Source organism: Myxine glutinosa, chromosome 1 (genome assembly GCF_964187855.1).
Source record: "Myxine glutinosa chromosome 1, kmMyxGlut1.1, whole genome shotgun sequence".
Taxonomy (NCBI): domain Eukaryota; kingdom Metazoa; phylum Chordata; class Myxini; order Myxiniformes; family Myxinidae; genus Myxine; species Myxine glutinosa.
Window position 1 is genome coordinate 378,791,615 of NC_136261.1, and position 27,414 is coordinate 378,819,028.

Consider the following 27,414-nt stretch of genomic DNA (forward strand, 5'->3'; position numbering starts at 1 on the left):
AGCTGGTAGTTGTGTTGGTCCCCTGGGCGAGTAACCAATGTGCAGCTGGTAGTTGTGTTGGTCCCCTGGGTGAGTAACCAATGTACAGCTGGTAGTTGTGTTGGTCCCCTGGGCGAGTAACCAATGTACAGCTTGTAGTTGTGTTGGTCCCCTGGGCGAGTAACCAATGTGCAGCTGGTAGTTGTGTTGGTCCCCTGGGCGAGTAACCAATGTACAGCTGGTAGTTGTGTTGGTCCCCTGGGCGAGTAACCAATGTACAGCTGGTAGTTGTGTTGGTCCCCTGGGTGAGTAACCAATGTACAGCTGGTACTTGTGTTGGTCCCCTGGGCGAGTAACCAATGTGCAGCTGGTAGTTGTGTTGGTCCCCTGGGTGAGTAACCAATGTACAGCTGGTAGTTGTGTTGGTCCCCTGGGCGAGTAACCAATGTACAGCTTGTAGTTGTGTTGGTCCCCTGGGCGAGTAACCAATGTGCAGCTGGTAGTTGTGTTGGTCCCCTGGGCGAGTAACCAATGTACAGCTGGTAGTTGTGTTGGTCCCCTGGGCGAGTAACCAATGTACAGCTGGTAGTTGTGTTGGTCCCCTGGGTGAGTAACCAATGTACAGCTGGTACTTGTGTTGGTCCCCTGGGCGAGTAACCAATGTGCAGCTGGTAGTTGTGTTGGTCCCCTGGGTGAGTAACCAATGTACAGCTGGTAGTTGTGTTGGTCCCCTGGGCGAGTAACCAATGTACAGCTTGTAGTTGTGTTGGTCCCCTGGGCGAGTAACCAATGTGCAGCTGGTAGTTGTGTTGGTCCCCTGGGCGAGTAACCAATGTACAGCTGGTAGTTGTGTTGGTCCCCTGGGCGAGTAACCAATGTACAGCTGGTAGTTGTGTTGGTCCCCTGGGTGAGTAACCAATGTACAGCTGGTAGTTGTGTTGGTCCCCTGGGTGAGTAACCAATGTACAGCTGGTAGTTGTGTTGGTCTTGTGCGAACCCTGATCGGGGTTTCATCCCTAATCAGGGTAAATCTCAACAAAAAGTGTTGTTCTGGGACAGCACCGGCAAAGGACGAACATCTCCGGCGGGGCACGACCTCCTTTGGTTGGGGATGTTAGTTAGGAGCACGACCTCCTGCGGTTAGAGATGTTAGTTAGGAGCACGACCTCCTGCGGTTAGAGATGTTAGTTAGGAGCACGACCTCCCGTGGATGGGGATGTTAGGAGCACGACCTCCTGCGGTTAGAGATGTTAGTTAGGAGCACGTCCTCCCGTGGATGGGGATGTTAGTTAGGAGCACGACCTCCTGTGGTTGGGGATGTTAGTTAGGAGCACGACCTCCTGTGGTTAGAGATGTTAGTTAGCACGACCTCCCGTGGATGGGGATGTTAGGAGCACGACCTCCTGCGGTTAGAGATGTTAGTTAGGAGCACGACCTCCCATGGATGGGGATGTTAGTTAGGAGCACGACCTCCTGTGGTTGGGGATGTTAGTTAGGAGCACGACCTCCTGTGGTTAGAGATGTTAGTTAGGAGCATGACCTCCTGCAGTTAGAGATGTTAGTTAGGAGCACGACCTCCCGTGGTTAGAGATGTTAGTTAGGAGCACGACCTCCCGTGGTTAGAGATGTTAGTTAGGAGCACGACCTCCCGTGGATGGGGATGTTAGTTAGGAGCACGACCTCCTGTGGTTGGGGATGTTAGTTAGGAGCACGACCTCCTGTGGTTAGAGATGTTAGTTAGGAGCACGACCTCCTGTGGTTAGAGATGTTAGTTAGGAGCACGAACTCCTGCGGTTAGAGATGTTAGTTAGGAGCACGACCTCCCGTGGATGGGGATGTTAGTTAGGAGCACGACCTCCTGTGGTTAGAGATGTTAGTTAGGAGCACGACCTCCTGTGGTTAGAGATGTTAGTTAGGAGCACGACCTCCTGCGGTTAGAGATGTTAGTTAGGAGCACGACCTCCTGTGGTTGGGGATGTTAGTTAGGAGCACGACCTCCTGCGGTTAGAGATGTTAGTTAGGAGCACGACCTCCTGCGGTTAGAGATGTTAGTTAGGAGCACGACCTCCCGTGGATGGGGATGTTAGGAGCACGACCTCCCGTGGATGTAGATGTTTAGGAGCACGACCTGCCGTGGATGGGGATGTTTGGAGCACGACCTCCTGCGGTTGGGGATGTTAGTTAGGAGCACGACCTCCTGCGGTTAGGGATGTTGGTTAGGAGTGTGGTGGAATAACTCTATCCTTGATCAGCCATACCAGTTTGCAGGTTGGTTGAATCATTTATTACGTGCACACGGAGAGAGAGAGATGTGAGAACAGCACAGGATAATCAGTATCATGCGTCGTCCTCTCCCTGGTCAAATACCTTGAATTAAGCTCCTTGTATACAGTGGGATGAACAAGGATGTAGTAACATATGGAAAACTACACCCACGCTTTAACATTTCAGAACAAACTGAAACTGCATTTCTCAAGGTCGTGGTCTTGCCCTAATCTACCACCTGCACAATCTACCAAGCTACCATTTGTACAACTACCACCTGTACATTTCTTCTCACCCTAATCTTGGCCAAGAGATAAACAACAGATGCTGGTCAGTAGATTAGCAAACAGGAAACACCGAACTCCTGCAATCTCCTGAGTGGTTTTGCCGTTGCAATAATTTGAAACAGACATGAAAAACAAGTTGTCCTCTCTCTTCTTTTGCCACACTGGTTTTATCCCGAGATGCTTTGCGGCAGTCACATGGTTTATCGATCTCTGTACTACCTTTTATGCAAACGTGGGCACAGTTAATCAAAAAGTTAACTTCGTTAACCGTTAATCCGTTAACCAAAAAGGTAACTTCGTTAACCGTTAGTCCGTTAACCAAAAAGTTACCTTCGCTAACCGTTCATCCGTTACCCAAAAAGTTACCTTCGCTAACCGTTAATCAGTTACTTCGTTTAAAATGTAACGAAAGTTATCGATAACCCGTTAACGTTAAGTTTTACTATAAACCTCCCCTCCCAAAAAACCATTTTTTGCTCTAAAACCTCCTAAAAAGTGCCAAAACTATCAAACAAGCCTTTTTGGGGTCTTTTTAAGGGCTTTAGAACATGGGCTGGCCTTACATGTTAAGGGGCCCGATTTTAAAAAAAATTGCGGGGCCAACATACCACAGCACAGTACAGAACAGCAGATTACAGCACACAACAGCACAGCACAGTACAGAACAGCACAGTACAGCACAGCACATTACAGAACAGCACATTACAGCACAGTACAGCACACTATGGCACAGCACAGTACAGTACAGGACAGCACAGTACAGCACAGCACATTACAGAACAGCACATTACAGCACAGTACAGCACACTATGGCACAGCACAGTACAGAACAGCACATTACAGCAAACTATAGCACAGCACAGTGCAGAACAGCACATTACAGCACAGTACAGCACAATTATACATCGGGTAAGATGTATAATTGTGAATCTACCAGGAAATTCGTGTGTTAAGTAGTATAGGGATTAATGAGTAGCGCCCTTGTATGTCTCACCTGGTTAGCCAAACCTTTGTCCCTTTTGGCACTGCAGACCACATAGACACTTAGTTAGGATCCCTTACTACAACACTAATAACGCCCTCCCCCCTGACATGACCTAGGAAGAAACCAGGCCAGGACACCGCCGATAATGGCCGCGACCATTTACACCTCGGAGAGGCCTATCCACCTCACATAGCACGTGCACAGCACAGTACAGACCAGCACATTACAGCCCAGTACAGCACACTACAGCACAGCACAGCACACTACAGCACAGTGCAGAACAGCACAGTACAGTACAGCACACTACAGCACAGTACAGCACAGTACAGTACAGCACAGTACAGCACAGTACAGCACACTACAGCACAGCACAGTACAGCACACTGCAGCACAGCACAGTACAGAACAGCACATTACAGCACAGCACAGTACAGAACAGCACATTACAGCACACTACAGCACAGCACAGTACAGAACAGCACATTACAGCACAGCACATCACAGCACATTACAGCACAGTACAGCACACTACAGCACAGCCCAGTACAGAACAGCACATTACAGCACACTACAGCACAGTACAGCACATTACAGCACAGCACAGCACAGCACATTACAACACATTACAGCACAGTACAGCACACTACAGCACAGCACAGTACAGAACAGCACATTATAGCACACTATGGCACAGCACAGTACAGAACAGCACATTACAGCACACCATGGCACAGCACAGTACAGAACAGCGCAGCACAGTACAGAGGAGCGATCATTACCATTCAGATTGATATCGCTCGCCAAGCCGATCGTTCCGAATCAAACTGCAATGTATTGTTATGAATTTGGGTAGTGATATGTAGAGCAGAATAGAGCTGAATAGGTAACATGCTTTGAGATGTCGCGGTAAGGAACACGACCTGTAATTAGTTCTTCATGTGTAGGCGTTTTGTCGGGTAAGATGTATAATTGTGAATCTACCAGGAAATTCGTGTGTTAAGTAGTATAGGGATTAATGAGTAGCGCCCTTGTATGTCTCACCTGGTTAGCCAAACCTTTGTCCCTTTTGGCACTGCAGACCACATAGACACTTAGTTAGGATCCATTACTACAACACTAATAACGCCCTCCCCCCTGACATGACCTAGGAAGAAACCAGGCCAGGACACCGCCGATAATGGCCGCGACCATTTACACCTCGGAGAGGCCTATCCACCTCACATAGCACGTGCTATGACCACGGAATAGGGGACGGGAGTGAGTGTGACGCAGTGGGCGTGCACCGGGGTGAGCTGGCGAGTCGGTGGAGGCTCTGATTGGTTGGCAGAGCGCCAGGGCTGACGTCACGAAGAAGATCGATATTAACAAGAGCGGGTGGAACGGAACACCAGATCTGATCCCGAGTTCGTTTGAGGTGCGCACGAGTTGAGGTGGCAGTTCGCAGTTCAGCGCAGTTGATCCCAAAAACAGTTGGATCGAGAGTTCGTGTGCGCAGTTCGCAGTTAGCCCAGCGGCATAGTAAAAAATACGAAACCAATTGTTCAAATTGTTCTAAAAGCACCAAAATTGGCACACATGTAGATTAATATATTCTGAACAATTTTGGATATGGAGGCATTCAAGATTCCAACTTCCAATTTTGGGATTTTTTTTCATGACTTTTTCATGACCACTTTTTCATGACCACTTTTTGACCATGACCACTTTTCATGTGACCATGACCACATGACCACATGATCATGTGATTGATCATGAGTGTAGAGGTCATGATCATGACCACATGACCACGTGATCATGACCATGACCACATGACCACTTTTCATGACCACATGACATGACCACATGACCACTTTTTCATGACCACAATTTCATGACCACCCCCCCCCCCCTCCAAGAATTCCAATTCCAATTTTTGGATATGGAGGCATTCAAGATTCCAGCAGACAATCCAACTGCACTGAGGCGCTGGATGGTTGCCGGACCAGAGGTTGACTGGGACTGGGCTTTTGGTCGACTATATAACTACAATCTGACCATACTGTAAACTCCCCGTACTCTGTGTATTATTTTGACTACCATTCCATTGCAATTTTGCCAGCAATTTGAGGGCCATTTTTGAGAAGATTCATCTAAATATCTGTTAAACACTTATTGATGTTAATTCTGATGTAAAAAAAAGGAATTTTGGCCCATCTAGCACCATACTAACGACACATAATGAAGTCTATGTAATGACGCTAATGGTAAATGGTGGCCATTTTGAACAATGGCCGCCATATCTTCCACAGGGTTAATCTTGAATGCCTCCATATCCAAAAATGTTTAGAATATATTAATCTACATGTGTGCCAATTTTGGTGCTTTTAGAACAATTTGAACAATTGGTCTGCTATGCCGCAGGACTAAGTGGGCAGTTGAGTGACGAGGGTCGGAACGAGACAGTTGTGAGTTGGATCCCAAGTCCGGGCAGTTCAGATCGGAGATCCCGAGAAGAGTTCAGAGCCTGAGTCGAGTTGGCAGTTCGCTGGAGTGCACGCAGTTCTGTTCAGAGCAGTTGCTTCTGGCAGTGGTTCGAGAGACACAGAAAAGTGACTCGCTATTGAAGCTCTTTTTAGTCTTGCTCAGCTCGAGTTGGGCTGAGGTGTAGCCCGAGTGGAGCTTGCTGTCCTGCTTTGGGGCCTCGTGTGCGAACGGAGTGGGCATTGGCTCGGGCCTTCGCGTTGCTGTGGTGTTCGGAGGCGGTCGGAGAGGGCCGCGTGGGACGCCAAATGGGGCGGTGTTGGACGGCAGCCACCAAGACGACAAAGACGAGATAAGGCCGTATCCGCGAATACACTTTACATAAAAGACGTGTTATTTTGGTATTCATATTCCCCTCGTCTTGTGTTTGAGGTCTGGTGTGCGGGATCCCAATTTAGGAATATTTCATTACCAGCGCGTGCTTTTACTGTCCTTGCTTTTCCCAATAAACCCTTATATTATTTTCTGTACATATTCCTGAACGCAGTTTTCCGGGTGGTTGATTTTCACAGTTAAGGCTGCAGTGGCTCGCATCGCCCCCCTTCATCTCACGCGCTTGGGGTAACTTTGGTTTTGGAATCCGCCATTGAGTATTCGCCTCGGGAGTAAAGCCTTCGTGATCGGCATCCGCGGCCCCCTGATATTAATTTCGGCGGTTGCACGACAGTATGTTTGAAGTGCCTGCACCTGCAATTGAGAAGCAACTACATGGTTGTTGGTTGTCTCGAAGGACCCAGAAAAATAAACGGAGTTCCGGCGCGGACCGGAGACGCTGCCCGTACTTAGATCCCTCCCACAAGCCGATCCCTCCCACAAGCCGATTCCTCCCACAAGCCGATCCCTCCCACAAGCCGATTCCTCCCACAAGCCGATCGCTCCCACAAGCCGATCGCTCCCACAAGCCGATCGCTCCCACAAGCCGATCGCTCCCACAAGCCGATCCTTCCCACAAGCCGATCTCTCCCACGAGCCAATCCCTCCCACAAGCCGATCCCTCCCACAAGCCGATCCCTCCCACAAGCCGATCCTTCCCACAAGCCGATCCCTCCCACAAGCCGATCCCTCCCACAAGCCCATCCTTCCCACAAGCCGATCCCTCCCACAAGCCGATCCCTCCCACAAGCCGGGTAGACCATGAAATTTTTGGGTTAGCGGACTTGAGTTAACGGAAGTTAAATGTAACGGAAGTTAGTTAGTCCGACAATGACTTTCAAAGTTCACTTAAAAGTTAAATCGTTAACGAAAAAGTTAACTTCGTTAGTTAACGATTAACAGATTAACGGTTTGGTGACCAGCTTTGCTTTTCTGCTTATAAATTCTCTTCAACAAGAAACATAAAATTGAACATTCTGAATTGATTATTTTACTTCCACAGGAACACGATGTTAGTTTGGAGCACGACCTGTTGTGGTTGAGATGTTAGTTCGGGGCATGACCTGCTGTGGTTGAGATGTTAGTTCAGGGCACGACCTGCTGTGGTTGAGATTTTAGATGCACCTTTTTGTGTACCTGCTGTGGTTGAGATGTTAGTTCGGGGCACAACTTCCTGTGGTTGAGATGTTAGTTCGGGGCACGACCTGCTGTGGTTGAGATGTTAGTTCGGGGCATGACCTGCTGTGGTTGAGATGTTAGTTCAGGGCACGACCTGCTGTGGTTGAGATGTTAGTTCAGGGCACGACCTGCTGTGGTTGAGATGTTAGATGCACCTTTTTGTGTACCTTCTGTGGTTGAGATGTTAGTTTGGGGCACAACTTCCTGTGGTTGAGATGTTAGTTTGGGGCACAACTTCCTGTCGTTGAGATGTGAGTTTGGGGCACGGCCTGCTGTGGTTGAGATGTTAATTCGGGGCACAACGTCCTGTGGTTGAGATGTTAGTTTGGGGCACAACGTCCTGTGGTTGAGATGTTAGTTTGGGGCACAACGTCCTGTGGTTGAGATGTTAGTTCGGGGCACGGCCTGCTGTGGTCAAGATTTTAGTTCGGGCACGACCTGCTGTGGTTGATATTGTTGCGAATATGGAATTTGGCCTCCATATCCGCTTGTAAATATTCCCCTATTTTCTCCAATACTCCCCAACTTTCCCCAATCCCCCATTCCCTAGTCCCATTGCATGTAAATAACAATCAGTAGAGCCGACCTTCCCCTTATTCCCCCATTAAATGTCGTGCCCAGGTCCACCGCACCACACGTAGCCAACTTTCGGACATCTTCCTAGTTATTCTTAATCTATGTCAGTTAAGGCCTCGTTTCCATTAATTATGACTCTTCGTTGCACCAGAATGTGATTATATGGCATCAGTAGTGAGTTTAGGACCTTTCCCATACCTCCTTCCATCTTCTTCCCCAAACAACAACAATAACAACAACTACAACAACAATTACAACAACAACAGAGGAGATGGCGGCGGAGCGGGGGAGGATGCGTCCTCACACCGGCTCGATTAGCTCCAGACCATGCGCTCCACGGGGTTACCCCGAAGGGGCTGGCTGTCAGCTCCTCGTCAGGGGCGGAGCCAGTAACCCCCCCCGCACGCACCCAATGAGAAGCAACGTGCCGATTCCACGAGGCGGAGCTAACGAGCCGAGGGCGTGTCACTCCCCGCCGGATATACGCAGCCGCTTGCCGGACGTGACGTCAGATGCGCCTCAGCTTGGAGACTGGAGAGAGAAGCCACCGCCACCCCCAGCGCGACGATACCTCCCCGCATCTCTGGACCGGACCGAGTCGATTCTGCCTTGAGCCAAGAGTGCACCTTGAGCCATCGCGACCTGCCTTTCCTTTTCATCAACCCCCGTGTGAGTCAGCATTTTGTCCCGTGTGTCTGTCGTCTGTCCGGGGTTAATATAAGAGTGTGTCTAAGTGCCTGTCTTCCTGTAATATACCTCTAGCCCCTGTAATCTAACCTTTTTCCGTACGAATATACTTGAGAATCGAAACGTTGGTGTCGTATTGTGTGATTGTAATCCAGCCGGGTGTCTTCTTTTTCTTATTGAGCCAGCATAGCGCGGCTAGTCAACGTTCGGGCACAATCGGGTAACTTGTACGGATACGGCGGCCATCCCGCTCGGCCCACCATACCATCAAAGTCGTATCTGTAACAATTGGTAGTCAGGAGATGGGATTCGAACCTGGGACTAAATTTATTTAGCCCAAATTTTGGACACCAATTGTGTTAGTACGATAACAATTGGTGTCGGGGAGTGAGATCGACCCGGAGCGCGCTTCACGCGCTCAAAATTATAAAATACCGAAATTTGTTTTTTTTTTAAAGCAAAACTCGAATTTTGAAATCGCGCCATGGCTGTTCAAGGCGACGGGATGCCGGTGGGAGAGATAGACGGGGTAGAATCGACCCAGGACTTAGGAAAAAAAATGGTGGAGGAGAGTAAAGAAGGTGTGGTTGAGGGTGTATCAGGTGCACAAAATGGCAGCCTCGCGCACGTGGTTGAGGGGGCAGCTGCGGCCGCACCCTTTGTACAACCAACGGTGGTCCAAATGCAAGCCTTCATGGCGCAATTCGCCGAGATGCTGAGAGACGGGGAGAAATTGGGAAACCAAATGGAAGCAATAACGAACAAATTGGGAAACCAAATTGAAGCAACAACGAACGGAATGAGGGCCGATAGAGAGGCACGGGAGCAGAGGGACAGAGACCGCAAGTTGGGCGAAAGGGTCCCAGGGGTGCACGAGGAGGTAACGCGAGTCGAAAAGCGCTGGTTGAGCGAAGCGGAGGAAAGCACGGGTACAATGACGGGGGTAGAAATCGCGACCCGGGGCTTGGAAAAGCCGGCGACCGATGAGGTAGAGGGAATTTTATTAAAGCCAACGGTCGTCGAGGTGAGTACAGAAAAAGCGGAAGAGGGAATAATTAAAATTGAAGAGATGACGGAGGTAGCCCGGGAATTGCAGGGAGAAATGGATTATGTACAAGGTCTGTGTTCAAATCATGATGTGGTGCTCACTAACCAAATAAAGAGTTTGCAGGTGGCAAAGGAGGGGCGGAGACGAAGTACGGAGGTGAGTGGCAATGTATATGATGTGAGGAAAGCTTCAGTCGGCTTGGGGATTGGTTTGGATCCGGGTGTTCGTGAAAGGCCGTTGGTGAAGTGTGTGACAGGTCAGGTGTGCGAAAAAAGAGGTGTGCGAGAATGTCCGACCATGGGGTGTGTGAGGAAAAAGTGCACGCCGAGGAGTGAGTGTGCCGTCAGGAGTGAGCCGGTCGAGGCGCGTGTGCGAGGGGGTACATGGAAGCGCGGTGTGGTGAGTGTTACGGAGGAAGTAACGAGAGAGTGTACACCTGTGGTGAGTGTTACGGAGGAAGTAACGAGAGAGTGTACACCTGTGGTGAGTGTTACGGAGGAAGTAACGAGAGAGTGTACACCTGTGGTGAGTGTTACAGAGGATGTAACGAGAAAGTGTACGTCTGTGGTGAGTGTTACGGAGGAAGTAACGAGAGAGTGTACACCTGTGGTGAGTGTTACAGAGGATGTAACGAGAAAGTGTACGTCTGTGGTGAGTGTTACGGAGGAAGTAACGAGAGAGTGTACACCTGTGGTGAGTGTTACGGAGGAAGTAACGAGAGAGTGTACACCTGTGGTGAGTGTTACGGAGGAAGTAACGAGAGAGTGTACACCTGTGGTGAGTGTTACAGAGGATGTAACGAGAAAGTGTACGTCTGTGGTGAGTGTTACGGAGGAAGTAACGAGAGAGTGTACACCTGTGGTGAGTGTTACGGAGGAAGTAACGAGAGAGTGTACACCTGTGGTGGGTGTTACGGAGGAAGTAACGAGAGAGTGTACACCTGTGGTGAGTGTTACGGAGGAAGTAACGAGAGAGTGTACACCTGTGGTGAGTGTTACAGAGGATGTAACGAGAAAGTGTACGTCTGTGGTGAGTGTTACAGAGGGTGTAACGGGAGAGTGTGCGCGAGAGGTATGGTGTGTAACAGGGAGAGCGTTGGTGGAATGTACGGACGGCGTTGGAACGCCAGGTTTTGTGAGGGTGAAAGGGGTAGCGTATGCTTGTAAGCATGCAAGTAAACTTAGTAAAGCATCGACGGTAACCAGGTTAGCGGTTAGGGCGACGGATAGCCGATGCGAGCGCTCGGTGCGAGGGGGGGTGCTTTGTTGGGTGCGAGGCCCGGCGCGGGTCGATGCTGCGTCGCTTCTCTTCGAAGCGTCGTTGCCGATTCGGGCTTGGCCCCGCCCCGCACGGTCGAGTCCGGGCTTTGTCGGGCGAGGCGACCGGTCCGGTTCAAGGGCGAGTGGGAGGAGGCGGAACGGTGCCCCCTCGTGGGGACGGGGTTCCGACCGGGGGAGATGGAGCCATCGGGCCCGGGACCGCAAGGTGCCGCGCCGAGATGGTGCGTGGAATCTCGGTCCAACCAAACCACCTCCCTTGAACCGAAAGCCGGACGGATTCAACCTGCAGGCGACCAAACCACCCGAATTCATTGCTCGGCTTTGCGAAACCGAGTTTAATGATGTCATGGCGCACCGAGAGGATGTAATAAGTAGACGGACGATAGTGATAGTGATTTAAAACGAAATTTAGAAAAGTGAATGGAATTGGCAGTAAATGGAAAATTTTTGAATTGTTGGATTTGGACGAGCGAAATTGGTAGTGAGAGACCCCCGATGTGGTGGGATGGCAAATCCACCATCCCTCACAGATGGGGGCAAAGGAGCAATAGATTATGGGGTGTATGGCAGTGAAAACTAGCCCGGGTGGGTTAGGATATGGTGTGTAGGGATCTAGAGAAGATGACATTAGGTGACGTTAAGTTTAGTTAGTGACTGATACCTGTAGTGGGGACGCAGGTAGATTAGTATGGATGATAATGACGTGGGAGCGCAATAGTTTAAAGGGACGACTGGGAAGCGCAGGTTTTAGAAGGGAGTAGTTAGCTGAGATGATGCCGTGTTTGTGAGAATTGAACAGGTGTGATTGCACAGGTGTGCAACTGGACAGGTGTGTGGAGCAGTGTATGAGTAGTGAGTGTGTGGATCAGCGCGAATGCGCTTGGGGAGAGAAGGGTGCAGGTGGCACCAGGTGTGAGAGCACAGGTGTGCAGGTACAGGTGTGTGGAGAGAGTTGGAGTGAGTGGTACGGAGTGGTGTGCATGGTGCGAAGGTGTGGATGGGGGAAGAGTGTACCCCTTTCACGAGCACCCGGGGCGGGTAGTGTAAGTGTTAGGTAGAGGGTGCAGGTAAATTGTGGTTGGATATTGGCATTTGTGGTGCGGTTGCAGAATGGTGTTGTGAATGGGTGCATTAGTGTTGTGGAAATGGCTGGGCGTGTAGCCTGTTAGTGTGTGTAGTTGGTTGGGCACTCCACCACTGTGAGGATGTCGGCCAGGTGAGGCCGCAGGTGGGCTCTGGGAGCCGGTAGTTGTGAGTGGGTGCCTGAGGATCCCGGGTGTGGATCGGGCAGCCCAGTGCCAGAGAGGGCACGGAGTGGGGAGAGAGCCAGAGGGCCTTCCCCTGGTAGTTAGGTTAGGGTAAGGAGCAGGTAAGCTCGGAGGCAACTGCAGTGGTGGAGGTGTGCAGGTGGGTAGACCCACTGGGAGAGGTACACGTCGCAGCCCAGAAATTGTACGAGGGCACCGGGAGATGAATCGGGGGAGTGAGACCCCAAATTGAAGAGCACCACAGTTTGGCCAATGGGAATTGGTTTTTAGAACCCATAGTGTAAGAGGGCCAATGGTTTGGCCGGAGAAAGACCCCGGGTAGTGTAAAGTTGTTAAAGTCACTTAGGAAATAGTTAGGATTGATGAACCTGTCGCACCATACGCAGCCACTTGCCTGTGGTGATGATGATGACTCCACACCTGTGTTTTCTTTGTTTTGTGCAGGAAATGAAATTGCTGTGGATTTGTGAGACGCATCACGACGTGGATGAGACATTGGGGTGATTCCATCTCTCCCTCCCTAGGAGGGACTGATGATGAATTGGTAATGGCAAATTTTGATGAGAGTTGAAAATGGCAAATTTGATTGGTTAGGAGGGAGAGAAGACGAATTTGGTTTATGGGAGGAACGGGGAAGACAGTAGGGATGTTTGTCGATTTGTAAAGTAGATGTTTATGGGTAGTGTTGTGTTTTGTGGATACAGTAAGGGGTAAGGGAGGGGCCATGTAGGTTACCTGGTGGGGGGGGGCGTACGATAGGAACGTACCTGTCTCACCTGGTTCCCATGTGCCCCCAGTGTGCATCATCTTGTATTGCGTGCACTTTTGCGCCCTTACCACCTTACTCACTTGTCTGCTTCTTTTGTCTCCCACCTCCGAGGATCTGGCTTTGGGGTAGAGAGAGAGGAGAGAGAGGTGCTGGCTGCGCAGTTGTGGGCCTGCACTTTCGCTGTTTGCTGCCGGGATCGATACACCATATGGACCGCAATGTTTGTGGCCACCCACAATGGACCGCAGTTCGTTTGCGGCCAAGCACCACCCGGGGATGGACCTATGGGTCAACGTGGCACCTATGCCATACAGGTGAACCACTTTTAGTTGACACCAAGTGCACCACAAGAAGAGCAAGAGACACCTGCAGGGTTAGGGGTTGTCGCATTTATTTTTATTCCAATGAACAATGGTGACTGCACCGATTGGTGGTGGGGTGGTGCTGTTGATGCTCGGGAAGGGTGCTCTGCACGTTATTAAAGGCCGTCGGCCACAGAGCACTCGTGGGTTGGTGTATCGATGTTGGCAAGCGCGCTCTCTCTATGCATAACATCTGCATGTGTTCCTCCAAAAACAGGTCCTGGATCGTAGTGTAGATATCAGCGTAATCTTGTAAATAATGCTCCCTACCGGCTGTATGTTTAGTTTGAGAATTCTTTCCGGATTCGGTTATCCTGTGGGTGTGTTTCTGTGAGGAGAAGGGTGCAACGTCGCAGGGGGACATATTTACTCATTTGTGAATATCTGTAAAACTGTCGCACTCAGGGTAGAGTTAATAGTAGAGGGAACTACATTGCGTGCCACACTAAAGTAGGTAAAAATTTATCGGGTCGGGACGCCCCGAGGGTAGAGAAGGGTGCAATGTTGCGAATATGGAATTTGGCCTCCATATCCGCTTGTAAATATTCCCCTATTTTCTCCAATACTCCCCAACTTTCCCCAATCCCCCATTCCCTAGTCCCATTGCATGTAAATAACAATCAGTAGAGCCGACCTTCCCCTTATTCCCCCATTAAATGTCGTGCCCAGGTCCACCGCACCACACGTAGCCAACTTTCGGACATCTTCCTAGTTATTCTTAATCTATGTCAGTTAAGGCCTCGTTTCCATTAATTATGACTCTTCGTTGCACCAGAATGTGATTATATGGCATCAGTAGTGAGTTTAGGACCTTTCCCATACCTCCTTCCATCTTCTTCCCCAAACAACAACAATAACAACAACTACAACAACAATTACAACAACAACAGAGGAGATGGCGGCGGAGCGGGGGAGGATGCGTCCTCACACCGGCTCGATTAGCTCCAGACCATGCGCTCCACGGGGTTACCCCGAAGGGGCTGGCTGTCAGCTCCTCGTCAGGGGCGGAGCCAGTAACCCCCCCCGCACGCACCCAATGAGAAGCAACGTGCCGATTCCACGAGGCGGAGCTAACGAGCCGAGGGCGTGTCACTCCCCGCCGGATATACGCAGCCGCTTGCCGGACGTGACGTCAGATGCGCCTCAGCTTGGAGACTGGAGAGAGAAGCCACCGCCACCCCCAGCGCGACGATACCTCCCCGCATCTCTGGACCGGACCGAGTCGATTCTGCCTTGAGCCAAGAGTGCACCTTGAGCCATCGCGACCTGCCTTTCCTTTTCATCAACCCCCGTGTGAGTCAGCATTTTGTCCCGTGTGTCTGTCGTCTGTCCGGGGTTAATATAAGAGTGTGTCTAAGTGCCTGTCTTCCTGTAATATACCTCTAGCCCCTGTAATCTAACCTTTTTCCGTACGAATATACTTGAGAATCGAAACGTTGGTGTCGTATTGTGTGATTGTAATCCAGCCGGGTGTCTTCTTTTTCTTATTGAGCCAGCATAGCGCGGCTAGTCAACGTTCGGGCACAATCGGGTAACTTGTACGGATACGGCGGCCATCCCGCTCGGCCCACCATACCATCAAAGTCGTATCTGTAACAATATGCTAGTTCGGGGCATGACCTGCTGTGGTTGAGATGTTGGATGCACCTTTTTGTGTACCTGCTGTGGTTGAGATGTTAGTTTGGGGCACAACTTCCTGTGGTTGAGATGTTAGTTTGGGTCACAACTTCCTGTGGTTGAGATGTTAGTTCGGGGCACAACTTCCTGTGTTTGAGATGTTAGTTCGGGGCACGGCCTGCTGTGGTCAAGATTTTAGTTTGGGGCACGACCTGCTGTGGTTGAGATGCTAGTTCGGGGCACGACCTGCTGTGTTTGAGATGTTATTTCGGGGCACGACCTGCTGTGGTTGAGATGTTAGTTCGGGGCACGACCTGCTATGGTTGAGATGTTAGTTCAGGTCATGACCTGCTGTGGTTGAGATGTTAGTTCAGGGCACGACCTGCTGTGGTTGAGATGTTAGTTCGGGGCACGACCTGCTGTCGCTGAGACGTTAGATGCACCTTTTTTGTGTATCTGCTGTGGTTGAGATGTTAGTTTGGGGCACAACTTCCTGTGGTTGGGATGTTAGTTGGGGGTTTGTTCAGGGCACGAACTCCTGTGATTGGGATCCTGGTTAACGACGCGATCTACAGTGCATTCAGAAAGTATTCAGACCCCTTCACTTTTTTACAATTTGTTATGTTGCAGCCTTATGCTGAAATCGTTTAAATTCATTTTTTCCCTCCTCAATCTGCACTCAATACCCCATAATGACAAAGAAAAAACAGGATTTTAGAAAGTTTTGCAAATTTATAAAAAATAAAAAACTGAAATATCACATTGACATAAGTATTCATACACTTTGCGATGACACTTGAAATTAAGCTCAGGTGCCTCCCATTTCTCTTGATCATCTTTGAGATGTTTCTACACCTTGATTGGAGTCCACCTGTGGTAAATTCAATTGATGGGACATGATTTGGAAAGGCACACACCTGTCTATATGAGGTCTCACTGCTGACAATGCATATGAGAGCAAAAACCAAGCCATGTGGTCGAAGGAACTGCCTGCAGAGCTCAGAGACAGGATTGTGTCGAGGCACAGATCTGGGGAAGCCTACAAAAAAAATTTCTGCTGCAATGAAGGTTCCCAAGAGCACAGTGGCCTCCATAATTCTTAAATGGAAGAAGTTTGGAACAACCAGGACTCTTCCTAGAGCTGGCCGCCCGGCCAAACTGAGCAATCGGGGGAGAAGGGCCTTGGTAAGAGAGGTGACCAGGAACCCGATGATCACTCTGGCTGAGCTCCAGAGATCCTGTGTGGAGATGGGAGAAACTTCCAGAAGGACAAGCATCACTGCAACACTCCACCGATCTGGGCTTGGACGGAAGCCAAACAGTTCAATCTTGGTTTCATCAGACCACAGAATCTTGTTTCTAGCAGTCTGAGAGTCCTCTAGGTGCTTTTTTGCAAACTCCAGCGGGCTTTCATGTGTCTTTCACTGAGGAGAGGCTTGTATACGTGTGGAATCAGAATAGATGGAAATGTGCATGTCATTGGAAGTGTCGAATAAATGAAGTTCTTCAAGATCAGAGTTTGAAGCAATTATTTATGCGCATGGAGAAAGAGGATTTTAACAATACAAAGTACAAGGAAAAATCACGCACGGTCCTCTTTCTGATCTTATGCTAACATCGGAGGATTCTTACAGCAAAACCATGAATGGGTAGGGTAGGGTGAAGTAGTAAGACATATGGTAACAATCAATCTAAGGGTTTGACAGGCACAAGATAAGAAACTACTTTGTGGCAAATTTTCCAGGAAAAGGCAAGGGTGGACACTCAAGGCCTCTTGCAATGTTATCCAGAGGTCAACCAATCAGGAGAGCTTGGAAACAACTTCATGACCAGAAGTAGGGTGGAGGTGTGAAGGGAGGCATCTGCCCACACATTCCATTGGAGGTAAAACAATGGTTTCTCAAGGCTTCCTGAATTCCTAGTCCAGAATGTCTAAACAAACCCGAGTTAGGGCCAGACATCCTGGCACCATTCACTGCAGCTGCAGAATTGTTTAATATGTCGTGATCCACGATGTGTTTCATTAGGCATAAGTGAATGTGGCAAATTCTAATCCACTGAATAATCAAATATTTCTAAATCAAAGGCTGATTGGGGAAGAGATCAATAGAGACTTATTACTTGCAAAATCGAAGATTTTTCACGTATATTGGTCGGTTGTGTTTGTGGTTCTGTCTGTCTGTCTGTTTGTCTGTTTGTCTGTTACCGGCCTACAGGTCACAATTTTCAACCGATCTTCACGAAACTCCACCAAGTGGTAGTTGGTCAAAAGCAAGAAGTCTATTGTTTTGGGGTCAATAGGTCAAAAGGTCAACATAGGCCAAAGGTCACCAAATTTGCTAAATTTCTAAAATCCTCAATTTTCATCCGATTGACTTGAAATTTGAAGACCACTTGCATATCTGGTCACTGAATTCAACCACCAAGTATTTTTGAAGTCAACATCGGCCAAATGGTCAACATAGGCCAAATTTCTAAAATCCTCAATTTTCATCCAATTGAATTGAAATTTGAAGAGGACTTGCATATCTGGTCACTGAATTCAACCACCAAGTATTCCTGAGGTCAACATAGGCGAAAAGGTCAACATAGGCCAAATTTCTAAAATCCTCAATTCTCATCCAATTGACTTGAAATTTGAAAAGGACTTGCATATCTGGTCACTGAATTCAACCACAAATTATATTTTAGGTGAACATAGGCCAAAATGTCAACACAGGCCAAAAGGTCAACATAGGCCAAATTTCTAAAATCCTCAATTTTCGTCCGATTGACTTGAAATTTGAAGACCACTTGCATATCTGGTCACTGAATTCAACCACCAAGTATTTTTGAAGTCAACATCGGCCAAATGGTCAACATAGGCCAAATTTCTAAAATCCTCAATTTTCATCCAATTGACTTGAAATTTGAAGAGGACTTGCATATCTGGTCATTGAATTCAACCACCAAGTATCTTTGAGGTCAACATAGGCCAAAAGGTCAACATAGGCCAAATTTCTAAAATCCTCAATTTTCATCCAATTGACATGAAATTTGAAGAGGACTTGCATATCTGGTCACTGAATTCAACCACATATTACAATTTAGGTAAACACAGGCCAAAAGGTCAACATAGGCCAAATTTCTAAAATCAACAATTTTCATTTGATTGACTTGAACTTCTAAGAGGATTTATATATATGGTCACTGAATTCAACCACCATCTATTTTTGAGGTCAACATAGGCCAAATTTTTAATATCCTCAATTTTCATCCGATTGACTTGAAAATTGAACAGCATTTGCACATTGAGTCACTAAATAGGGAAATTAACTATTTTTGAGGTCTAAAGGTCAAAGGTCAACTCAAGGTCAACCTTCCAAAATCATCATTTTTCATCTGAAAAATCGTCACTTTTCATCCTGTTGACCCGAGCTTTGATCAAGATTGTAAATTTTAATCTTCATGAAATGGACAATTTGCTGTATCATTGGAAAACTTTTTTGGGGTGGGGGGGGGGGGGGCGGATTTTGCAAGTGTCGTGCTACGCATGACGTCTTCTTGTTTTTATTATTTATGTGTTTTATTATACAACCTGTTGATTCCAGCACAATGAGGCCTTAGATTTTATTTGTTTAATTGAAAGGGTAGAGGCACTAATTGAATATATAATTGTTATACACTACCACAGATAGCTGACCCCAACGTTTCCCCCAGGGTCTGGAATAGACCTTTGAGAAAGGAGGAGACAGTGTTGCGTAGTTATTTCATTATTAAATGTTTAGCATAAAGAGTATGGTATTTGTGTATGAGACATGTCCAGACAGGGTTAAAGGTCACTCGCCCATTTTGTGTTGTCTAAATGATCTTTTAATCGATCCCTTCGTTAATTTGTCTGAAGTTGCTTTAAATCCCTTACCAGATGCCTGAATGTGTAATCCGTTGTCCCTGCTGAGAAGCGATTCTCACACACAAGAACCAGACACAGCAAGAAATCCAGACAGGACGAGAAGCCAATGGGAATACAAAGCCCCATCAAAGGTGTGAAAGCGTCTGAGTTTGGGCTTCGGTCGATTGGTATCCTCCTCTTCCTGGTCGTCGGTCGATTGGTATCCTCCTCTTCCTGGTCTTCGGTCGATTGGTGTCCTCCTCTTCCTGGTCTTCGGTCGATTGGTATCCTCCACTTCCTGGTCTTCGGTCGATTGGTATCCTCCTCTTCCTGGTCTTCGGTCGATTGGTATGCTCCTCTTCCTGGTCTTCGGTCGATTGGTATCCTCCTCTTCCTGGTCGTCGTTAGATTGGAATCATCCTTTTCCTGGTCGTCGGTAGATTGGAATCGTCCTCTTCCTGGTCGTCGGTAGATTGGAATCGTCCTCTTCCTGGTCGTCGGTAGAATGGAATCATCCTCTTCCTGGTCGTCGGTAGATTGGAATCCTCCTCTTCCTGGTCGTCGGTAAATTGGAATCCTCCTCTTCCTGGTCGTCCGTAGATTGGAATCATCCTTTTCCTGGTCGTCGGTCGATTGGCGTCTCCCTCTTCGTGGTCGTCGGTCGATTGGAGTCCCCCTCTTCGTGGTCGTTGGTCGATTGGAGTCCCCCTCTTCATGGTCGTCGGTCGATTGGAGTCCCCCTCTTCGTGGTCGTCGGTCGATTGGAGTCCCCCTCTTCATGGTCATTGGTCGATTGGAGTCCCCCTCTTCGTGGTCGTCGGTCGATTGGAGTCCCCCTCTTCGTGGTCGTCGGTCGATTGGAGTCCCCCTCTTCGTGGTCGTCGGTCGATTGGAATCCTCCTCTTCCTGGTCGTCGGTAAATTGGAATCATCCTTTTCCTGGTCGTCGGTCGATTGGATTCTCCCTCTTCGTGGTCGTCAGTCGATTGGAATCCTCCTCTTCCTGGTCGTCAGTAGATTGGAATCAACCTCTTCCTGGTCGTCGGTAGATTGGAATCATCCTCTTCCTGGTCGTCGGTAGATTGGAATCATCCTCTTCCTGGTCGTTGGTAGATTGGAATCCTCCTCTTCCTGGTCGTCAGTAGATTGGAATCATCCTCTTCCTGGTCGTCGGTAGATTGGAATCATCCTCTTCCTGGTCGTCAGTAGATTGGAGTCCCTCTCTTCATGGTCGTCGGTAGACTGGAATCCTCCTCTTCCTGGTCGTCGGTAAATTGGAATCATCCTTTTCCTGGTCGTCGGTCGATTGGAGTCTCCCTCTTCATGGTCCTTGGTCGATTGGAATCCTCCTCTTCCTGGTTGTCGGTAGATTGGAATCATCCTCTTCCTGGTCGTCGGTAGATTGGTATTGCCCTCTTGCTGGTCTTCGGTCGATTGAAATCCTCCTCTTCCTGGTCGTCGGTAGATTGGAATCGTCCTCTTCCTGGTCGTCGGTAGATTGGAATCATCCTCTTCCTGGTTGTCGGTAGATTGGTATCCTCCTCTTCCTGGTCGTCGGTCGATTGGAATTATCCTCTTCCTGGTCGTCGGTAGATTGGTATTCCCCTCTTGCTGGTCTTCGGTCGATTGAAATCCTCCTCCCCCTGGTCGTCGGTCGATTGGAATCCTCCTCTTCCTGGTCGTCGGTAGATTGGAATCGTCCTCTTCCTGGTCGTCGATCAATTGGAATCCTCCTCTTCCTGGTCGTCGGTAGATTGGAATCCTCCTCCTCCTGGTTGTCGGTCAATTGGAATCCTCCTCTTCATCCCCCTCTTCCTGGTCGTCGGTAGATTGGAATCATCCTCTTCCTGGTCGTCGGTAGATTTGAATCCTCCTCTTAATGATCATCGGTCAATTGCAATCCTCCTCCTCCTGGTAGTCGGTCAATTGGAATCATCCTCTTCATCCCCCTCTTCCTGGCTGTCGGTCGATTGGAATCATCCACTTCATCCCCCTCTTCCTGGTTGTCGGTAAATTGGAATCATCCTTTTCCTGGTCGTCGGTCGATTGGCGTCTCCCTCTTCGTGGTCGTCGGTCGATTGGAGTCCCCCTCTTCGTGGTCGTTGGTCGATTGGAGTCCCCCTCTTCATGGTCGTCGGTCGATTGGAGTCCCCCTCTTCGTGGTCGTCGGTCGATTGGAGTCCCCCTCTTCATGGTCATTGGTCGATTGGAGTCCCCCTCTTCATGGTTGGTCGTCGGTCGATTGGAGTCCCCCTCTTCGTGGTCGTCGGTCGATTGGAGTCCCCCTCTTCGTGGTCGTCGGTCGATTGGAGTCCCCCTCTTCATGGTCGTCGGTCGATTGGAATCCTCCTCTTCCTGGTCATCTGTAAATTGGAATCATCCTTTTCCTGGTCGTCGGTCGATTGGAGTCCCCCTCTTCATGGTCGTCGGTAGACTGGAATCCTCCTCTTCCTGGTCGTTGGTAAATTGGAATCATCCTTTTCCTGGTCGTCGGTTGATTGGATTCTCCCTCTTCGTGGTCGTCAGTCGATTGGAATCCTCCTCTTCCTGGTCGTCAGTAGATTGGAATCATCCTCTTCCTGGTCGTCGGTAGATTGGAATCATCCTCTTCCTGGTCGTCGGTAGATTGGAATCATCCTCTTCCTGGTCGTTGGTAGATTGGAATCCTCCTCTTCCTGGTCGTCAGTAGATTGGAATCATCCTCTTCCTGGTCGTCGGTAGATTGGAATCATCCTCTTCCTGGTCGTCAGTAGATTGGAGTCCCTCTCTTCATGGTCGTCGGTAGACTGGAATCCTCCTCCTCCTGGTCGTCGGTAAATTGGAATCATCCTTTTCCTGGTCGTCGGTCGATTGGAGTCTCCCTCTTCATGGTCGTTGGTCGATTGGAATCCTCCTCTTCCTGGTTGTCGGTAGATTGGAATCATCCTCTTCCTGGTCGTCGGTAGATTGGTATTGCCCTCTTGCTGGTCTTCGGTCGATTGAAATCCTCCTCTTCCTGGTCGTCGGTAGATTGGAATCGTCCTCTTCCTGGTCGTCGGTAGATTGGAATCATCCTCTTCCTGGTTGTCGGTAGATTGGTATCCTCCTCTTCCTGGTCGTCGGTCGATTGGAATCATCCTCTTCCTGGTCGTCGGTAGATTGGTATTCCCCTCTTGCTGGTCTTCGGTCGATTGAAATCCTCCTCTTCCTGGTCGTCTGTAGATTGGAATCCTCCTCTTCCTGACCGTCGGTAAATTGGAATCGTCCTCTTCCTGGTCGTCGGTAGATTGGTATTCCCCTCTTCCTGGTCTTCGGTCGATTGAAATCCTCCTCTTCCTGGTCGTCGGTAGATTGAAATCCGCCTCTTCCTGGCCATCGGTAAATTGGAATCGTCCTCTTCCTGGTCGTCGGTAAATTGGAATCATCCTTTTCATAGTCATCGGTCGATTGGAGTCCCCCTCTTCATGGTCGTCGGTAGATTGGAATCATCCTTTTCCTGGTCTTCGGTCGATTGGAATCCTCCTCTTCCTGGTCATCGGTAGATTGGCATCGTCCTCTTCCTGGTCGTCGGTCAATTGGAATCCTCCTCCCCCTGGTCGTCGGTCGATTGGAATCCTCCTCCTCCTGGTTGTCGGTCAATTGGAATCCTCCTCTTCATCCCCCTCTTCCTGGTCGTCGGTAGATTGGAATCATCCTCTTCCTGGTCGTCGGTAGATTGGAATCCTCCTCTTACTGATCATCGGTCAATTGCAATCCTCCTCCTCCTGGTAGTCGGTCGATTGGAATCATCCTCTTCATCCCCCTCTTCCTGGTTGTCGGTCGATTGGAATCATCCACTTCATCCCCCTCTTCCTGGTTGTCGGTCGATTGGAATCATCCTCTTCCTGGTCGTCGGTCGATTGGAATCCTCCTCTTACTGATCGTTGGTCAATTGGAATCTTCCTCCTCCAGGTCGTCGGTCCATTCAAGTCCACCTCCTGCTGGTCATCGGTAGATTTGAGTCCTCCACCTGCTGATTGTCGGTCAATTGGAATCCCTCTCATCCTGGTCGTCGGTCGATTGGAATCCTCAATCACTCACCCAGGAAGGTTCCATTGTTCGATGTTGTTGAGTCTTTCTTTGTGAAAATACTTGTAGTATGAATGGTAAAGTTTGTGGTTAAGCCGGCGAGATTTCGTGGGCACAGGCAATTTGTGGTGGGGGTTTGATGAGAAGGCAACGGAGATGATTTTTGTTGTTGTCGGAACTATTAAATTATCGATTCGTAATTCTCCAGAAATGTCTAAATGTGCTCCCTACCACCCCCCCCCCCCCCTTCACACCCCCCCCCACCCAGTGCATGCTTGCACATGCATGTATGTGTATGTGTATATATTTACATACACTTAAATGACTTGGTCTGGGTTTGATTGGATTTTCCGACAGTTTCATCTGGTGGTTTAACATATCCTGTTAACGGCATATTGATGCCAGATAAGATTGCATCACATGCCGAGACTAACGCTCGCTTGGTCCTGATGAGGTCCATCCAGAAGCGCAACTCTCGCCTTATTAAGAGACCCCCACCTGCACAGTAATGCGGCTTCAGACATGAGGATCCGACAGGCGGTCTTTGAAATGCGTGACCATCACGGTCCTCTTGACGCGACTCGACGGATTTGAACGGCTCGACCGGGACGGTTTGGTGACTTTAAGAGAACTAGGGCATGCCCGTACTATATATAAGCTAGGACGTGCCCGTACGTGGGTGCCCGTTCCTTGCCAAAAAAAAAAAAAAAAAAAAATTTGTGTAGGGGTGTGTGTGTGTAAACATCCTAGGGCGTGCCCGTACGTGGGTGCAAAAAAACATGCGTGCAAACAACAACAACAAAAAAAAACTTTGAAACCACGTGGCAGTAACGACCACAGAACCCCCCCCCCCCCCTCTATTTACATGAAATGGTTTGGTCCAAAGCGAACGGCTTGCGGTGTTTGGTAAAGAAATCGCCATAGCTCGGTAACTACTTGTCCGATTAATTTCAATCCTTGAAAAGGCACATCCTCGGGTCCCCAGCAATATACCTGGCAAGTTTCAAGTATATCGGACCGGTAGTTGTCGAGAAACAGCGGTCACAGACAAACATACACACATACAAACACACATACAAACACACATACAAACACACATACACACATACACACAGAGATTAATGGAATTATAGATAGATGATGAACCTTCTTTAAACGATCTAATGACACCTTTTCATAGAAATTTATACCATGCCATCCCCAACACCGACCTCATTCTTCCCTCCTCCAAAAACCCTTGTTAACCCCACTTGATCCAACTGTCTTAATTACAGGTTACCATTTCCTCACCTCCTCTCTTCCACTTTTTTTTGTTTGTTAATTTCCTTTGTTGTGTGTACAAATGTTGTCCTTGTGGCGAACACGAAAGCCCACTGGCGTGGTGACATCATTCCGCGCACCAAGTGGGCGGCGGCCACGCCCGAGGCACAGTGGGCTGGAGCCTGGAAATTACCAAAAATGGACTCTTATCAGGCATCAATGGCTCTGAGTGCTTCAGAAACTAGAAAAAAAATCCAGTTTAACAAAAAAAAAAGTAAGTCAAAAGCTCAACTCCAAGAAAAATGGTGAACGTTAGAAGATCGGCAATATTTCAATTTCGCGATAACCTTAGCTCAATGGTTTCGCGGAAACTGTATTTTGCCAATAAATCTGTCAAAGGCTAAGAAAATGACAAAATTATGCCCATTAAACCTAATTCTTTCATACTAAACCATAAATGTACCAAGTTCACTGAATCTAATCAAATATTAGGCTGTACAGCCTTCAAGTGCCAAAAATTTGAGGTTTTCGGTCAAATTTTTTGCCGATTTTTGATTATTTACCCATAAAATCGATGTTTTTTCCACCCAAAATTTGCCGCATATCTGTAAAAATTTCAAAATGCCACAAGCCAGATTTACTCCAGTGTATATTTTCTGAAAATATAGGTCTCAGTGCCTTAGAAAATGCATATATTGTGAAATCTGACTTGTGGCAATTAGAAAAAATGAATTTCACACAAAAGTCAATTTTCGAAAATCTATTGCAAGCCGTTTCCGGGGCGTCTATTTCCATTTTAACATTTTCTTGAATAATTTGAGTTTGAATCAAGTTCTAGGGCTAAAATTTCACACTGGGAAGTTTTTTGACCTGGGAAATCCAAAAATGCAATCAGATTTACCCCTAAATCAACCCTTTTCATGTTGCTCAAATGCCCAAATATGGTAATTTGGGCCCAGACCCCTCAAAATCAAAATTTAAAAACAAATTTTTTCTCGTTGTAATAAGCTTAGTAATACGCTTCTAACGAGCCCTCAACCACTATCAGGGGATTCTTTTAAGCCAAGATATACCCGAAAATGTGTTTTGAGCCCGAAATGCCCAAATATGGTAATTTGGGCCCAGACCCCTCAAAAATCAAAATTTAAAAACAAATTTTTTCTCGTTGTAATAAGCTTAGTAATACGCTTCTAACGAGCCCTCAACCACTATCAGGGGATTCTTTTAAGCCAAGATATACCCGAAAATGTGTTTTGAGCCCGAAATGCCCAAATATGGTAATTTGGGCCCAGACCCCTCAAAAATCAAAATTTAAAAACAATTTTTTTCCCATTGTAATAAGCTTAGTAATACGCTTCTAACGAGCCCTCAACCACTATCAGGGGATTCTTTTAAGCCAAGATATACCCGAAAATGTGTTTTGAGCCCGAAATGCCCAAATATGGTAATTTGGGCCCAGACCCCTCAAAATCAAAATTTAAAAACAAATTTTTTCTCGTTGTAATAAGCTTAGTAATACGCTTCTAACGAGCCCTCAACCACTATCAGGGGATTATTTTAACCCAAGATATTGAGATATTTCCAATATTTCACCCTCTCAGCCCACTGTGCGAGGGGTAGGCGTGGCCTCAGGATATACACCGGGCACGCAGCCCGGAGCGCGCCAGTGCTACAGTGACCTCTTGTGAATAAAGACTCTTTTGTTTAACCGCGTTGTCCGCTTCCTCCTTGGTAGCAAGTAAGCGCGCATGGCACCGCGCTTTAATTGGTGACCTTTGACGTTCTGGACAGCCGTCACTGACCACCCAACATGGCAACCAACGCGGTAGCAATGAAGCTCCCCGAGTTCTGGGAAGCTCAGGTGGAGATCTGGTTCCTGCAGGCCGAAGCCCAGTTCAGGCTTCGAGGCATCACGGCGGACAAGACACGCTACTGCCACATGGTCGCCTCCCTCGGGGCCGGCGCGGCCGTCCGCGTCGTGTCGGTCCTGAGGAACCCACCGGCCGACGTCAGGTACGGAGCGATCAAGAGTCTCCTCCTCGCCACGTTCGGCCTCACCGTGGACGCACGGGCCGATCGCCTCTTGGACCTCCCCGAGCTCGGTGACATGCAACCGTCAGTCCGAATGGACCATATGCTGTCGCTCTTGGGCGACGAAACCCCGAACGCTCTATTCCGGGCGTTATTTCGACGCCAGCTGCCAGCACGAGTACGCCTCGCGTTGGCCGGTTCCGCGACGATGGAACCCCGTGCGTTTGCGGCCGAGGCTTGGACACGCGGGCGAGTTTCGGTGCGGCCGTAGCGGCTCCCGAGCCTGAACCTCCCGCGGGTGCCCACCCCTGCTCCAAGGGGCGCCTCGTGGCGGCCGCCACGCCCCGCCCACCACCACCACAGAAACAGCGGCCTCTGGCTTCGGCGCAAACCTGGTGCCATTTCCACGCTGGGTTCGGCCACGAGGCTCGGCAATGTCGACCGCTGTGCTCATTCGGCAGGTCGGGAAACGCCCGGGCCGGCCCTCGGTAGTGGCACTGAGCGCCACCGATCAAACAGCCTCCTGTACATAACGGACACCTTGTCCGGGCGCCATTACCTGTGCGACACGGGAGCGCAGGTGAGTGTCGTTCCTGCCGGTACGTCCGACAAGCAAACCGCGGGCCGAGGTCCCGCGCTGCTTGCGGCCAATGGTACGTCTATACGCACGTACGGAAAATGCTGTCTCTCTCTGCGGTTCGGAGGGCAGGTTTTCCGTTGGTCGTTCATTATGGCCGACGTGCCCATGGCAATGCTCGGCACGGACTTCTTATGTGCTAATGGATTACTGGTGGATGTAAAGCGCAGAAGGCTTGTCTAGGCTGAGACGTTCAGCTTGCTCGCGTGTGCGCTGCCCGGCTCATTGAGCAGCTCACAGAGCGGCTCATCGAGCTGCTCGCCGAGCGGCTTGCTGAGCGGTTCAGTTCCGGCCAGGTACATCTGTACGCTTCCGGCAGCGGACGAATTCGCCCGCCTCCTCGCGGGTTACCCGGCCCTCACGTGCCCCACTTTC

General features: G+C 49.0%; 1 protein-coding gene across 7 annotated transcripts in view; it reads left to right on the plus strand.

The window, feature by feature from the left end:
* The window catches only part of LOC137415872 (E3 ubiquitin/ISG15 ligase TRIM25), a 732,877-nt gene that overhangs the window by 626,488 nt on the left and 78,975 nt on the right, over window positions 1-27,414 (plus strand). For 2 of the 7 annotated variants that reach the window (XM_078770215.1, XM_078770216.1), the window contains one exon: window positions 13,327-13,529. The exons of the other annotated variants lie outside the window; for them this stretch is intronic. In XM_078770215.1, coding sequence (XP_078626341.1) covers window positions 13,327-13,529 — 203 coding nt within the window. The remainder of the gene's footprint in view (window positions 1-13,326; window positions 13,530-27,414) is intronic. 7 annotated transcript variants of the gene reach the window in all.